This window comes from Melospiza georgiana, chromosome 13 (genome assembly GCF_028018845.1).
Source record: "Melospiza georgiana isolate bMelGeo1 chromosome 13, bMelGeo1.pri, whole genome shotgun sequence".
Taxonomy (NCBI): domain Eukaryota; kingdom Metazoa; phylum Chordata; class Aves; order Passeriformes; family Passerellidae; genus Melospiza; species Melospiza georgiana.
The window spans coordinates 7,619,002-7,632,232 of NC_080442.1; the positions used below are offsets into that span (position 1 = coordinate 7,619,002).

The 13,231-nt window shown below is 42.3% G+C and overlaps 1 protein-coding gene across 1 annotated transcript; it reads left to right on the top strand.

The window, feature by feature from the left end:
• Positions 1 to 5,806: 5,806 nt before the first annotated feature.
• Positions 5,807 to 13,205, top strand: MNS1 (meiosis specific nuclear structural 1). Its single transcript, XM_058033613.1, has 10 exons — positions 5,807 to 5,851; positions 5,897 to 6,127; positions 6,332 to 6,459; positions 6,981 to 7,083; positions 7,905 to 8,134; positions 8,860 to 9,076; positions 9,155 to 9,262; positions 10,007 to 10,264; positions 11,153 to 11,278; positions 12,863 to 13,205. Exons 1-10 carry the CDS (start codon positions 5,807 to 5,809, stop codon positions 12,959 to 12,961), a joined length of 1,545 nt encoding a protein of 514 aa, XP_057889596.1. The 3' UTR covers positions 12,962 to 13,205.
• Positions 13,206 to 13,231: the final 26 nt, after the last annotated feature.

Genomic DNA, 13,231 nt, shown 5'->3' on the forward strand with positions numbered 1-13,231 from the left:
AGACATGAGGATTGATGCACAGCAAAGCCTGTGGGTGATGCTGTGGTGGGAACATTTCACAGACACAAATCTGTGGGCTTTGTGTGGCCCACAGCAATGCAGAGCCAATTCACCACTTCACTGAGGGATTTTTGTTGGAGCACAAAATTGCTATTTTAGCCCAGCAAAATCAGTAACCACTGTGTTCTCTTCTTCTCTCTAAAAGCTCTTGAATAAAACATCAGTGATTTTACTAAACAGGCCCCAGGACTCCTCCAGACACGTCCCTGTGTGGGGCAGGGAAGCAGAGCCTGCACCAGCCTGGGGCTCATCATGATGCTCTGCCAAGGCTGCTGGGCAGGAGGAAATGCCAGCATAAGAGATGGATGCAGGCAGCAGAATGACTTTCACCTTGCTCTCAGCCTTTCTGGGACTGATGTTTGTTTTCTGTTATTGCCCTTCAGTTGCCCTTTCTGTTGGTTGGCTTGAGGTTATGGCTGCAGATTAATTTGTTTAATACTCTGTTGTTGGCAGCAGACATCTTTTTTCTTAGTATTCTGCTCTTTGCTAAGCTCCCCTTTGGAGCTCCTCAGCTTTTTAATTATTCACAAAAGCTGAACTGAACTCTTTGGAATTAATTGTGTTTGGTAGCAGGTTGCAGGAATGAAGGGGTTCTGCTTACTTCTAAGTACATTTCCTGGTGCTTTCAAGTCTGCATTCAAGTTAGAACACCTGCCAACACCTGGTTTTGTGCTTCCCACGAGTGGGCAGGAAGCATATGACATCTCACCCTTTTGCTCAGTGGATGCTTTTTGTGGGTGCTGCTATGGGAAGAGTAGTAAAGCTTAGCACTTAATAGCTTATTTACAATATGTCATTCAGCCTTGGAAATTACACATCTTCCTTCCAGAGGTGCATGTTCTGGTGGCATTGCATGCAAAATACTGAAAAGGAAACCATGTTCAGTGCTTAATTCCAACCAAAATCAGCTGTGGGGATGATCACTGGGTGGAGCCATGACTGGTTTTAGTTTTCCCTCTGCCCATTCAGTTGGGCACTTTGGCAGACAAGCTTGCAGGCTGGTTACTCAAATGCCTCCTCTACACCCTCACAGAAAAGACAAGGATGGGCTAGAATAGAAAAAAATCTAATCTTTCCTTTCAAATGAAAAGCTACAAATGAAGCTTGTTATCTTGAAGGGCACTTTTTGACAAATACTTGTATAAGAGGTCCCATGTCAAAATCTCAGTAAATAGATACTTTTTAAAAAACCTTTTACAAACAGAACTTTCATACTCTTAAACCTTTAGATTCTTTTGTAAAAATAATTTCCATTCAGTTTCCTAAGTAAGGACTCAGTCCTTTTGTTTGAACTTAGGATACCTTGTCTCTTTCAATGGTTATGATAGGTAAGTGGATAAAGGTCTTGCTGCAAAAACCACAAGTGTCATTATAGCAGTGTTTTACAACATTCTTTGCAGAAGAACTGTATTTGCTGTCCCCAGAGCAGGTAATTCTTAGAGGTGAAGCAGAAAGCCTGATATTCTCAGCAGAAAGCACTTGTGTGCTCCCCTCAGAAAACTGAGTCCTACAAGTAAATACTTATTAAACCCGCATTTGTCTCATCAGAAACAGATGTATTTTTGTTCCTTGTAATATTTTAGTTTAGAGTCCATATTGTCATGAGCAAAAGATTGCTTCTGCCTACTGCTGCTATGGGTCATGTTTTCCCTATTACTGCAGGATAATTAAAAAAAAAAAGTGCTAAGGCTTTGTTGACAGTGATAGCCCCTTAGCTGCTAAATCTGCTGTCCCATCCATCACTAATCTCAAGCAAAGCAAGCAGTAGTTTCTCTGTGACTTATCTGGGTCCTTAGTAGATCAATAACAGAGCTCAGATGTTTCAGTCTCTTCCCTGTTAATTCACATTTATCTTTTCATCCAAAGAAGGTAAATTACCTCACAGAGAAGCTGTGTTTTCCCCAATAGTGGTTTATAATGTTGCAAAGTCAGCATGACCCACATATCTTATCTCAGCTGGAATGCATTTGTCACTGTCTCATGTTATGATCATCTGGTAAAATGCCCTAGAAAAGAGGTAAACCTGCAAAATGGCTTCACCATTTTCATTTAATGACCTTTCCTGCTATGTGTTCCTGTATCACCTTCAACTGAAACTGCTACATAAAGGGAACTTACCTTTTCCCTTTAATGTTCCATTTCATCATTTTTACCATTAGCATTTCTCAGCAGTCTTCACTTTGTTGTCAGGAGTTCATCAGTGGGTGCTGGTACTGAGTTTAAGAATTGACTCATTAAGATGCTGTGTTAACCCTGAGAAAGGACTGCTGAGTTTAACTCTACATTTGTACAGTTGGCTGCTGATTATCTAAAAGCTTTTCAGGCTCTAGGAGAGTTTAATGCTCTTAGGAAAAAGAAATGAGAATCAGGTCACTGACCTGTAGCTGTAACCAGGCTGCTGCAAGAAGAAATGCTCTGTGAGTTTGATAGCAGTTATGCAGCTGTGGCTCATTCCTTTCCATACTACAGGAAGGTAGATATTTCATTATCTGTTACTCTAAAATCTCCATAATGGAAAGAAAACTTAAATATAAACACACTGGATTTCTAAGAAGTCTGACATAGCTGGTTGCTAAACCAGTGCATTTTTATTCTCCTTCTTTAGAAGAGCAGAGCAACTCTGCTCTGCAAGTGTGAAATTCTTAGGTGTTTAACGAAGAAATTAATCAGTGCCATCAAGGAGCTGTGCTTTTTGACATGAGGAGAAGGTAGGTCTGTTTTCAGCACAGTGCTCAAATTCTTCCCAAATAAGCAGGTGAGAGAGAGGCCCCTCCAGGGAGCAGTGACCTGCTGTGACTGCACAGCTGGGAGGAGCAGCAGCAAAACCAGGTGCTTCCCTCCCAGGTGCAGGAGACCTTGAGAGGAACAAGAGGAGAGCAATGAGATGACCTTGAGGAGGAGGAGGAGGAGAACAGTGCCAAGGGGCCCTGGCACAGAAAGGCTTGGCCAGGGGCAGGTGAGAGAGAACCACCGGGGAGGTGCAGTCAGAGCCCAGGGCTGGAGAGCAGCCGTGGTTACAGATGGGAATGGGGAGCTTCTGGCTGGATGTAAAGGGAGGAACAAAACAATTAAGATGTCCAAGCTTTAGGACAGCAACCTGCAGTGCAGGGGATGCTCTCAAGAGGTGAAACCAGCAGTTGTGTCTAAGTGGAGGGAAACAATTGTTTTCCATCTCTTACATATTCCATTTAATGGAAGAACAAGGCAAGAGCAATATTGAGTGTTTCTGTGGAGTTTCTGGGTTATTTTCCCCTCCTTGTTCTCTATGTGGAGTCACTATATGCTGGAAGTTTACTTTCCTTCCTTTGGAAATCTGCAGGCACAGTTTACTGAGCTGTCCCTGTGCTTAATTTATGTTGGGGAAAAAAATCAGGACATTAAAGCTAAGATATTCTGAGCACAAATTGCTATAAGGTAATGAGGATAAAAGTATTCTCTGGTTGCATTTTGTTTTTCTTCTTTATATTTTAAACACACTTCAGCAAATGTGAAATGTATGGGAAATAAAAGAACAGTAAAGGCTCCAAGGACTGGAAACCTCAAAATATTTTTTCCATTGGGAATCTTTCAGGATATTAGCCCTGTGTTATGTCTCTTCTGTGAAAGATACACTGCTAACAAATACTTTACATGCAAATACAAGCCACCTCTTAATTTTAAAAATAACTTTGTGAACTGACCCATTGCTTTCTGGTATATATTTTGCTCAAGCATTTTTACTCCCACTTTTCTGTCAGTGCCCTTCTGTCCTGGAGGCTGACTCAAGGGATGTTTGTGCTCTGCTTTTAGAGGGTTGCTGTTCCAAAAGGAGGATGTCACGTGAACAAAGATGACATTTTACATCTCAAGGTTATTTGCTCCTATTTCCTGAAGTGAAGGGTAGGACTTTATTTTGTTCTTTCCTTTGGCAAGAAAGAAAATTCTGTTTATTTCCAGTGAGACACATCACTGTTCACAGAGAAGGGACAGCAAAAATATCTTTTGCATCTTTATTCCCCCAGTCCTGCCACCTGCAAACCTTGAGCATTTAAAGTCACTGCTGTGCCAGAGTAGTTAAAAGATTCCTCCTTTCTAAGTCAGTGCCTTGGAATCACTGGGGGGCGTTGACATTTACTTGTTTCCTTGCCTAATGTTGAAAAGAGAAGTGCAGTGGTGACACCACTTGCAAAGACGAATTAGGGAACATTAATTATCTTTTTGGTCTCATCCTCTCCCTGCTTGTATCTTTTAAAGACAGTCTCCTGTAGTTTATTCCTCCCTTCCCCAAGTGTTGTTGGAGAACACTTTTCTCCTTAAAAAGACAGAATAACCAAAGCTTCAGAAAGAATTCCACCAATTTGGGAAAATTTGGAAAAGATTTAAAATAATATGTGTTCTCATCCCAAGAAGATATAGACACATTTATAGACAGCACTCCATCAGTAGAAACAATCACACTTGTTACCTAATTCTCAGAGGTGTTTTTCTCTTAAGATTTATTAATTTTAATTAATTTTACAAAGTAGGTGATGCTAATTAATTTGAAATACTGCTTTAAATAAGCTTAAATGTAATTAGTTTTATGCACCTATGTGGAAAAGAACATTAAGGTGAGGAGAGTTTGGGGAATTGGGTGCCACAAGGTTGATTTCCTTCCTCGAGCAGAGTCAGTCCGGGAAAAATGTAGGGAGAAGTTGTGCTCTGTTTAAGGTCTCTCTGGAATATGGAGGGCTGCGTTTTCCTAAATAACGCATATTCTGTACGAAGTAACCTTATCAGAATCATCTGATTTGGTGATCATGGCTCATGTTCTGGCTGTTGTGTTCTGCCCTGTCCTTCTATCTCCCATACCTGCTGGAGAGCCCTCGTCATAGCTGTGAAGGAGATAAATTCCTTATTAAACGCTGCCACCTGGGGTTTGTGTTTAGAGGTGAGCCGGGTGCATTAATTTAAAGTCACGATTCAAGAAATGCGTTTCAATATCATCTTTCCAAGTCCCCCTCGCGGTGACGTCACGCTCCCTGGGCCCGGCCCACTTAGCGACGACGCGTCGGGGTCGTGTCGCCATCTTGGCCAATCAGCGAGAGCGATTCCCCGGAAGTGAAACGGCGTCCTGGAGCCCAGCGGCGCCGCGCGTTGCCACGGCAACGGCCTGCGGGATGGTAAAGGGGGGGCAGTGAGGGGAGCGAGACTGGGGGCGGCATGGCGAGTGGGACCGTGAGGGGAGCGAGATTAGGGGGGCATGGCGAGTGGGACCGTGAGGGGAGCGAAACTGGGGGCGGCATGGCGAGTGGGACCGTGAGGGGAGCGAGATTAGGGGGGCATGGCGAGTGGGACCGTGAGGGGAGCGAGACTGGGGGCGGCATGGCGAGTGGGACCCTGAGGGCAGCGAGATTAGGGGGCCATGGCGAGTGGGACCCTGAGGGCAGCGAGATGAGGGGAGCGAGATTAGGGGGGCATGGCGAGTGGGACCGTGAGGGGAGTGATATTGGGGAGCCATGTCGAGTGGGATCCTGAGGGGAGCGAGCTTGGCGAGTGGGATCGTTAGGGGAGCGGCATGGGGAGTGGGACCGTGAGGGGAGCGAGACTTGGGGGGAAGGGAGGCATGGGAGGTGGGACCGTGAGGGGAGCGAGCTTGGGGGCCATGGCGAGTGGGACCCTGAGGGGAGTGACATTTGGGGGGGCATGGGGAGTGGGACCGTGAGGGGAGCGAGACTGGGGGTGGCAGGGGCAGTGGGACCGTGAGGGGAGCGAGACTGGGGGCGGCATGGCGAGTGGGATCCTGAGGGGAGCGAGCTTGGCGAGTGGGACCGTGAGGGGAGCGAGACTGAGGAAGGGTCTGGGACCGTGAGGGGAGCTAGACTGGGGCGGGGGAGACTGGGACCGTGAGGGAAGCGATATTGGGCGCGGCGTGGAGAGCGGGACCGTGAGGGGGGCAGCATGGGGAGCGGGTCCCCACGTCTGTCCTGCGCCACCGCCTCTCCCTTGTTGCCCGCAGGCGTCCGAGGAGCGGGAGTGGGGCAGGCGGGCGGCCCGGCTGCGGGCCGAGCTGGAGCGGGAGCAGCGGCTGGATGAGGAGCTACGGGCGGTAAGAGCTGCGGGGGCGGCCGCCCTCAGGGAGGGGGAAGGCTGAGGAGAAGAGTTCGCCTGGCTTTACCTTTGCCTGTCAGAAGTTTTCTCCATTAACAGTCATTTACTGACTCGGAAAGTCTTGCTTCACTGCACAGTCTCCTTGCCTTCTCCCAAATGTGCGTGTGCGAGAGGTGGTACGGAAATTGTTTGTTCTCATCAGGCAGAAGAGAGCAGAAAGCAGAGAGCGCTGCAGCTGGAGCGAGAGCAAAAGCTGGCGGCTGAGCTGGCGAGGCGGGACCTCGAGAAAACGAGAGATGAGAAGATCAGGCAACAAGTCAGAGCAAACAGGTAATTCAGAAATTTCCCAGCTGTATCAAATTGGCTGCTCCTGTTATCAGATTTGGGAAAGCTGTAGCAGGAGTGGAGACGACTCAGACCTGGAAGGAAAAGTTACTTTGAGATCGAAGTATAATAATAAGTTAATTTTAAGCAAATTTTGTCAATAAAAAAGTTGATCCACAAAATTTTCATTTTGAATATATTTATATGTACTAATATATAAATATATATATTTATATGTATGTATTTATACTTGGGCATATCTGTGAGCATACATGTGTATGTACGTGTACCTGTGCTTAGATAGTTAGAAGTGAAGTATGCAGAACTGTTTATAGCACATGTAGAAATATAGGTTCCTCTTGTTTTCAAATGGATTTTTTTCTTTTTCTGCCCTTTAACTAGAGCAATATTTTTCATCAGGGTTGCCCCAATGAAAAGTACTGTGTTTAAATAGTGATGGAAACACAATTTCTTCCCCTAGATATACCTACCCTCTTGTAATAGGATAATTTTTTTTTCCCCTCCAGTCTTGAACTTCGAGAGTTAGAAAGAAAGCTGAAATCTGCTTATATGAATAAAGAACGAGATGCACAGATTGCTGAAAAAAAAGCTATACACAATGAGAACATGGTAATTAGCATATCCCAGCACCTGAGTCACATAATTCTTTTTATGGATTGTGTAGAAGATTTTTCCTTTGACCTTTTCTATCTAAAATATTGTTCAAGCATTCAGTGTTATTGAAAATATATTTTGTGTTATGAAGGATTAAAGCAATAACTAGCTATAAGAAAAAGGTTTACTTTGCCATTGCAGTTGAAAGAGTAGTGATTGAATTAGGTGTATGACTAGTTATATTTGTTATTTTACTGGTTTTGTAGTATTTACCCAAGTCCAAACTATGATACCCTTTGTACAGTAAGTGTTTACAGTGGTGAATCCTTACCTCAGAGTCTGGTTGTTGAAAACAATGTTACTCTCTCCAAACAGTGATCTGGGTAACTTCAGAAGACTTGCAAGCTTGTATTTATCTGTACAAAGATATTGGTGGTCAGGCTGGTGATTCTGATGGTGTTAATGCTTTATACAGGGCTCAGTGTAGGCACTTGCTGTATAGCAATGTGTTCATTGAGGGTGTTCTCTGTAGCCCAGCCTCATTCCAGTCATTGTGCTGATGTGAGTGAGTCCCACCTGTGCTCCAATGCTCAATACTTTGTTCTTTAATTATTTTTAGTGCTCCTCCAGTTGGTCAGATCTTGAGGGTGCCCTTCAAGGGTTCTACTGACTGGATTAAGCTATTATGCATGTTAAGGCTCTATATTTATAGATTGAGGTGGAAGACTTTCATTTCTGGTAATGCTGCATAATTCCTTTCCATACTGTGTATTTTTTCATTACAAGCTGTAGTAGTGGGAGTGAAAAGGAATCTTGCATTGCCTTTTTCCCCACAGAAATGGGAGGATGAAATAGCCCAAGAGATGAAGGAAGAGTATGACAGGTATCTGAAAGAAGAAATGTCTGCAGAACTGAAGCGAAACCAGGAGAAGAAAACTTACCATCAAGAACTGGACAAACAGGTTGAGGAACAGGAGAAGAAGAAGCAAGAGGCTTATGAAGAGTTTCTAAGAGAGAAACACATGATTGATGAAATTGTAAAAAAGATCTATGAAGAAGAACAAATGTTAGTTACTTTGAATTTTTATTATTTATTAATTTAAAACAAAGCAACTCATATAATCTGCACAGAAAGCTAATTTGTATGCACCTATTCCATATATATACTAAGCCCATTTTAGTTTCCCTTGGTCACATTTTAGTAACAACAGACTGACTTGCATTTATTTTCTTGTTGAAACCTCAGAATGTCCCAGTCACTCTTGTGTCCTTGTTCCCCAAATATGAAATCCAGCTTATTTGCAGGAGGGCTTCCATTGGGCCCATCATGTTGAACACAACATCATATTAGACATTTCTGCCTCTCCTCTTGTCCCTGCCTTACCACCAGATGCTTTGTTTGCGTGTCTTAGGAACAGAGAAGGAGGTGTCTGAGGGCAGAGTATTGTGTCTGTGTGGGGGAGGGTTCAGTGTAAATAAAAAGTTTAGGGGTTGTGGTGCTATTGGGCTTTGTTTTCTTTCTCTTTGATGGGGCATACATAAGATGCAGCAGCAGTGTGTACTTTTGTGTACAGTCTGCCTTCCAGAAAGGTGTTAGACATGAGATTCCCTTCTTGGGGCAGTTTATTACTAAGTAGTTTCAATTTAGCTATCTAGTTTCAAGCTCAATGGTTAAGGAGAGTCACTTAAATCTCAGTCTCAGGAATATGTTAATGGTGAGCATCTGGTTAAATACTTACTTACTTATTATGTTAAATAATTATTTGAACAGTTTTTTTCCATCTTCTACAGGGAAAAACAACGGAAGTTAGATAAAATAAGAGAAACTCAGACATATATTGAAGAGTTTATAAAAGAACAAGCTATCTGGAGGAAGAGGAAACAGGAAGAGATGGAAGAAGAAAATAGGAAAATTATGGAGTTTGCCAACATGCAACGACAAAGAGAAGACGGTTGGATGGCTAAAGTTCGAGACAGTGAAGAGAAAAAACAGAGAGTTCAAAACATGGTATCAAAAATTGAAATTGTAAAAAAAATTGTTGTATGTTTTTGTCTTTCATTTAGAAACCTTTCCTTCTTGTACTAGCTTGCCAAGACCATGGAAAGAGAAGAACAGAGGCGTAAAGAACGGGAACAAATCCTCCAAGATCTGTATATGGAAGAACAAGAAGCGATGGAAAGGAAGAAGGAGATGGTAAGTGCTGCCAGGTACATGAAAGATTTTTTTTCCACATGTTGGATTTCTAAGCCTGTTAGTGTTGTTTGTGACTTCGGGGTTTCCGGTTATGTTCTAGCGCAAAGTATTTATTTTCAACTCTATTTTCTAAATGTTCTCAGTCGGGCAGTTTATAGATTAGCTTAGGTTTTGGAGGGAAAATTTTGTACTTTGAGTTTCCTTTTCTGTTCCTAATATATTTAATTTCAACCAGGAAGGCAAGTGAATGTTTTGAATACCCTTGTGGCCCCATTTATACATTTATTTATCTTGTGAAGGAGAACACCAGTAACTTTGAAGTTTAGATTTAAGCTAAGCAGTTTAATTAATTGGTTTTTTTCTGCATGTCTGTTTCCTATGGGCCTGGATATACTCTGTCTTACCTTGCTGTGGGTGACAGACAAAATGTAACAGTGTTGAGATACCAAACCCTGCAGTTTTCAGAGTGTTGTTCAGGATGACTGTCTGTTGATTCCCTTCATCGTAGTGGGAAAAAAAAATCCCCTTTGGTTTTGGACTTAATTTTGAGAATCTTGTGACATTTGCCAAGCTGATTAATACTGGAGAGCACTGTCAGATATGGAATGTTTGCTCCAGTTAGTTATGCTAGGAGTTAAGAGCTACAGTAAATTTATTCCAGGATAAATGGAGTAGATTGGCTGCTGCTGAGAATTTTTCAAAGTATTTTCAGTAATACTGCATTTTACTAAATTTCCTTTCTAGGCAGAAATTGAAAAGAGAATAAGGCAGCGCCTAGACTTAAGGCAAGCATACGAAAAGCAGGTTGCTCTAAAGGCAGCAGAACAAGAAGCCAGGAGAGAAGAGGACAGAGCTCTGGAGCAGCAGATTTTGGCCCGGCTGGCCGAGGAGGATCGCATTGATCAGCTGAACGCGCAGAAACGGAGAATGAAACAGCTCGAACACAAAATGGCCGTGGAAAAAATCCTCGAGGAGCGGCGCAAACAGTACATTGCAGAAAAGGTGAGAGTTTCACATGCACCTTCAGGTTGTGCAGTGTTTAGGATAGGAATACTTGTGCTATCCTGAGGGACAATGGTGTTGGTAAGGAAAGGTGATGGGAATTTCAGAGAATAGTGGGGGGAACCAGGACCTTGTTTTGGTTTCTAACAAGAAAAAAGTATTTTAGAGCTAAACTTTTTTGTAGCTCAAGAGGTTGGGGTCAACAACATTCCTGCCCTCCTGTGTAGCTGTGTACTGCACATACCTCTTTGGGAGCCATGAGATCAGCAACACAACTGCTGTCCAGTTTCACATCCCTGGTCAGCTGCACTGGTAATGATGCTGGAGGAGGGGATGGCCTAGTCTTGCTTTGAGGTTAGGTCTCTTTTATTGAGATCTGAGGAAGAAAAGGTGTAAGCTGAAAACAAGACATGGAATCCCATAGTCCTGTTTTCAGACTTCTGTATAGGGTATAAATCACCTGTGTAATGTGAATTGCAATTTCCAGTCATCAGTGTGAGAATTCATAGCTATTGTTCCTTTCCCTGGATTAGAGCAGTAGGGCTGCTCTAATCTGAGAGCCAAAAAGCCACCAGAACTGAACATTGCCTGCCTTCCAAAGGACTTCTGACACCAAACACTTGGATAGCAGACTCACCCCACGACTTGCCATTCAGTTTTCTCTTTTGTTTTCCAGTTGCCAGACAGATATTATTTAAACAATGCTTTGTAGGTTTTCCATACACTTTTCCTTCACTTTCAAGAGCATTTCCTGTGACCAGGAATTAGGAAGTAGAAGTTCAAAATTTATTCCGCTAAAATTTTTTTCTCATTATGCTGTTGTGGAGAGTGGTGGAAACAAATGCTCACAGAGCTGAAACAGAACTTAGGAAAACTTGTTTATTGTAGGAGCGTGAACTTGAAGAAAGAGAGTTAGAGAAGAAAAGGCAAGAAAGGATCCGTGCAATTATTGAAGAGGAGAGACAGAAACTCTTGAAGGAGCATGCATGGAAATTGCTAGGTTATCTTCCTCGAGTAAGTGAATTGTATTTTAAATACTTTCAATGTCTGTCCTGTAAATTGGTTTTCTCCTGGATAGTTCAAGGTGAAGCTGCAAACTGTGCCAGTTCCTGAAGTCAGTGGATGTCCCTTCTGTGTCAGCTCACCTGCTCTCACCTCTTCCTTCTGCCTTTGAGCTGGGCCTGTTTCCAGCACTGCTCTTTGTGCTGAGGGGCTTTGGGCTCTCTGGCACTATTGATACCTTGTACAGAACTCTCTGAAAGCTTCCACAGCACTTTGCACGTCCTGTGTTTGAAATAAGGAACATGAGTTCTACAGCAGGGCTTCTCTAGCTAGAAAGGAGTCCACCACACCTTAAAATCCATTTCCACAAATTTCTCAGTTGCGATTTTGGCAGCAATTTCTTGCAGCTCTTTGGCTTGTCTGCCAAATATTCCAGAACTATGAACTCTGCAGCAGTGCAATGAACTGCAGCATTTACAGAAGCATTACAGAGCTGTTCATCTCGGTGTTTTTAAAAGTTAAAAAGATGGAAGCAGTTATTGCAATAAACTACAATTTATTTTGTATTGTGCTTCACAATTGGAAAGATCTCCTAGTAGTACACAAATGAACGGAGAGCTGCCTTAGGGATGTAAAATTGCATTTACAGAAGAGAGGGAACTATCCAGCTGTTAAAGAAATTCTGCAATACTGGAAAACCTTAAGTAGAACAGAGTTTAACATTTATTCAAATATTAATACCATAATCGGTGCAGGAGTGTGTAACACTTGGAGTGAGTTGTTCTCTAATGTGAATTTAATTAAAGGATAACTCATATTGACAAAATTTTGATAAAATTAAACTTTAATTAAATTGAATTAAAATTAAACAAACTTAAAATTAATTTAATTTTTTCTGGTTTGAATTTTCTGTTGTAGAAAGCCTTGGCAATTTCAGCGTCCAGGGCTCACACCTGTGCTATGATGTTCTACTTTTCTGTTCTCTGCTTCAACAGTGTCTTGAGTTGGGTGTTCCTACATCTCATTACTTCACTCAAAATGGTTAAACAGCAAAGTGCTACCAAATAGGAAACTTTCCAATATAAATGCAGTCTGTAACTTTTTTCCTCTTATTTAAATGCTGCAAGGTATGTTCTGTGGGTCATACATTTTTTAATAGTAAAATTAATTTAGAATTAGAAATTTAGATTTCTATGTGAAGCTCCTCTTCTCAAAAACATAGTTTTTGATTAAGGTGTCCAGCATTACTTGGTTTCCTGTTATTTCTTTGTATGATTTAATTCCAGCACAGGTAAAGGGGGAGACAGAGCCCCAGCCCAGCCTGGGCCTCTTTTCACTGCAGTTGCTTGATTTTACCAAACCTGCCCCTGTGCTGTACTGATTCTAATCACTCCTGTGAGCAAGAGAATGCAGCTAAATGTTGTCTTTTGGCAGAAAAAAAGGGGGCACAGATTGTACCTCACCTGTTTGGGTTTTGTGCCCGTTTTCAGGCTTGCTTTAAAGGCACCATAGTATTATGGATACCACATTTTCTCCAAAGAAAATTTCAGAAATTCATAGTTTTTACCTTATGATATTTCTTTCCTGTTAATGCAGGGAATACTCAAAGATGAAAATGATATTAACATGCTTGGAGAAGATTTCCGGTTGGCTTACCAGCAGAGAAGAGGTAATGAACTTTCAGAAGAGAGCTGAACCTTCCCCCAGCTCAACTCCTGCTTTGCCACTAGGTGTCATCGGATTCCCAGTGAAAACTTCATTTGCTTTTAACGTGAGGAATTCCTTTTTAATAGCATTAACAGCCTTCATTTTAAAACCGAAGTTCTAAACGGATGAGCAGTTAGTTTTTTAGAAGTGCATTTGAATTTTTTAGAAGTCCATTTGCATTTTATAGAAGTCCACTTGCATTTTTCATCAATAAACTGTTTTGGAGTTCTCAATTCTTCTCAGTTAGTCATGTAGTAA

Bases quoted from the DNA above. Each gene is read 5' to 3' on its own strand.
- MNS1 (XM_058033613.1), top strand. From the start codon at position 5,807: ATGGCGAGTGGGATCCTGAGGGGAGCGAGCTTGGCGAGTGGGACC. The intron at 10,265-11,152 runs GTGAGAGTTTCA...TGTTTATTGTAG, and splicing joins AACAGTACATTGCAGAAAAG to GAGCGTGAACTTGAAGAAAG. The intron at 11,279-12,862 runs GTAAGTGAATTG...CTGTTAATGCAG, and splicing joins TGCTAGGTTATCTTCCTCGA to GGAATACTCAAAGATGAAAA.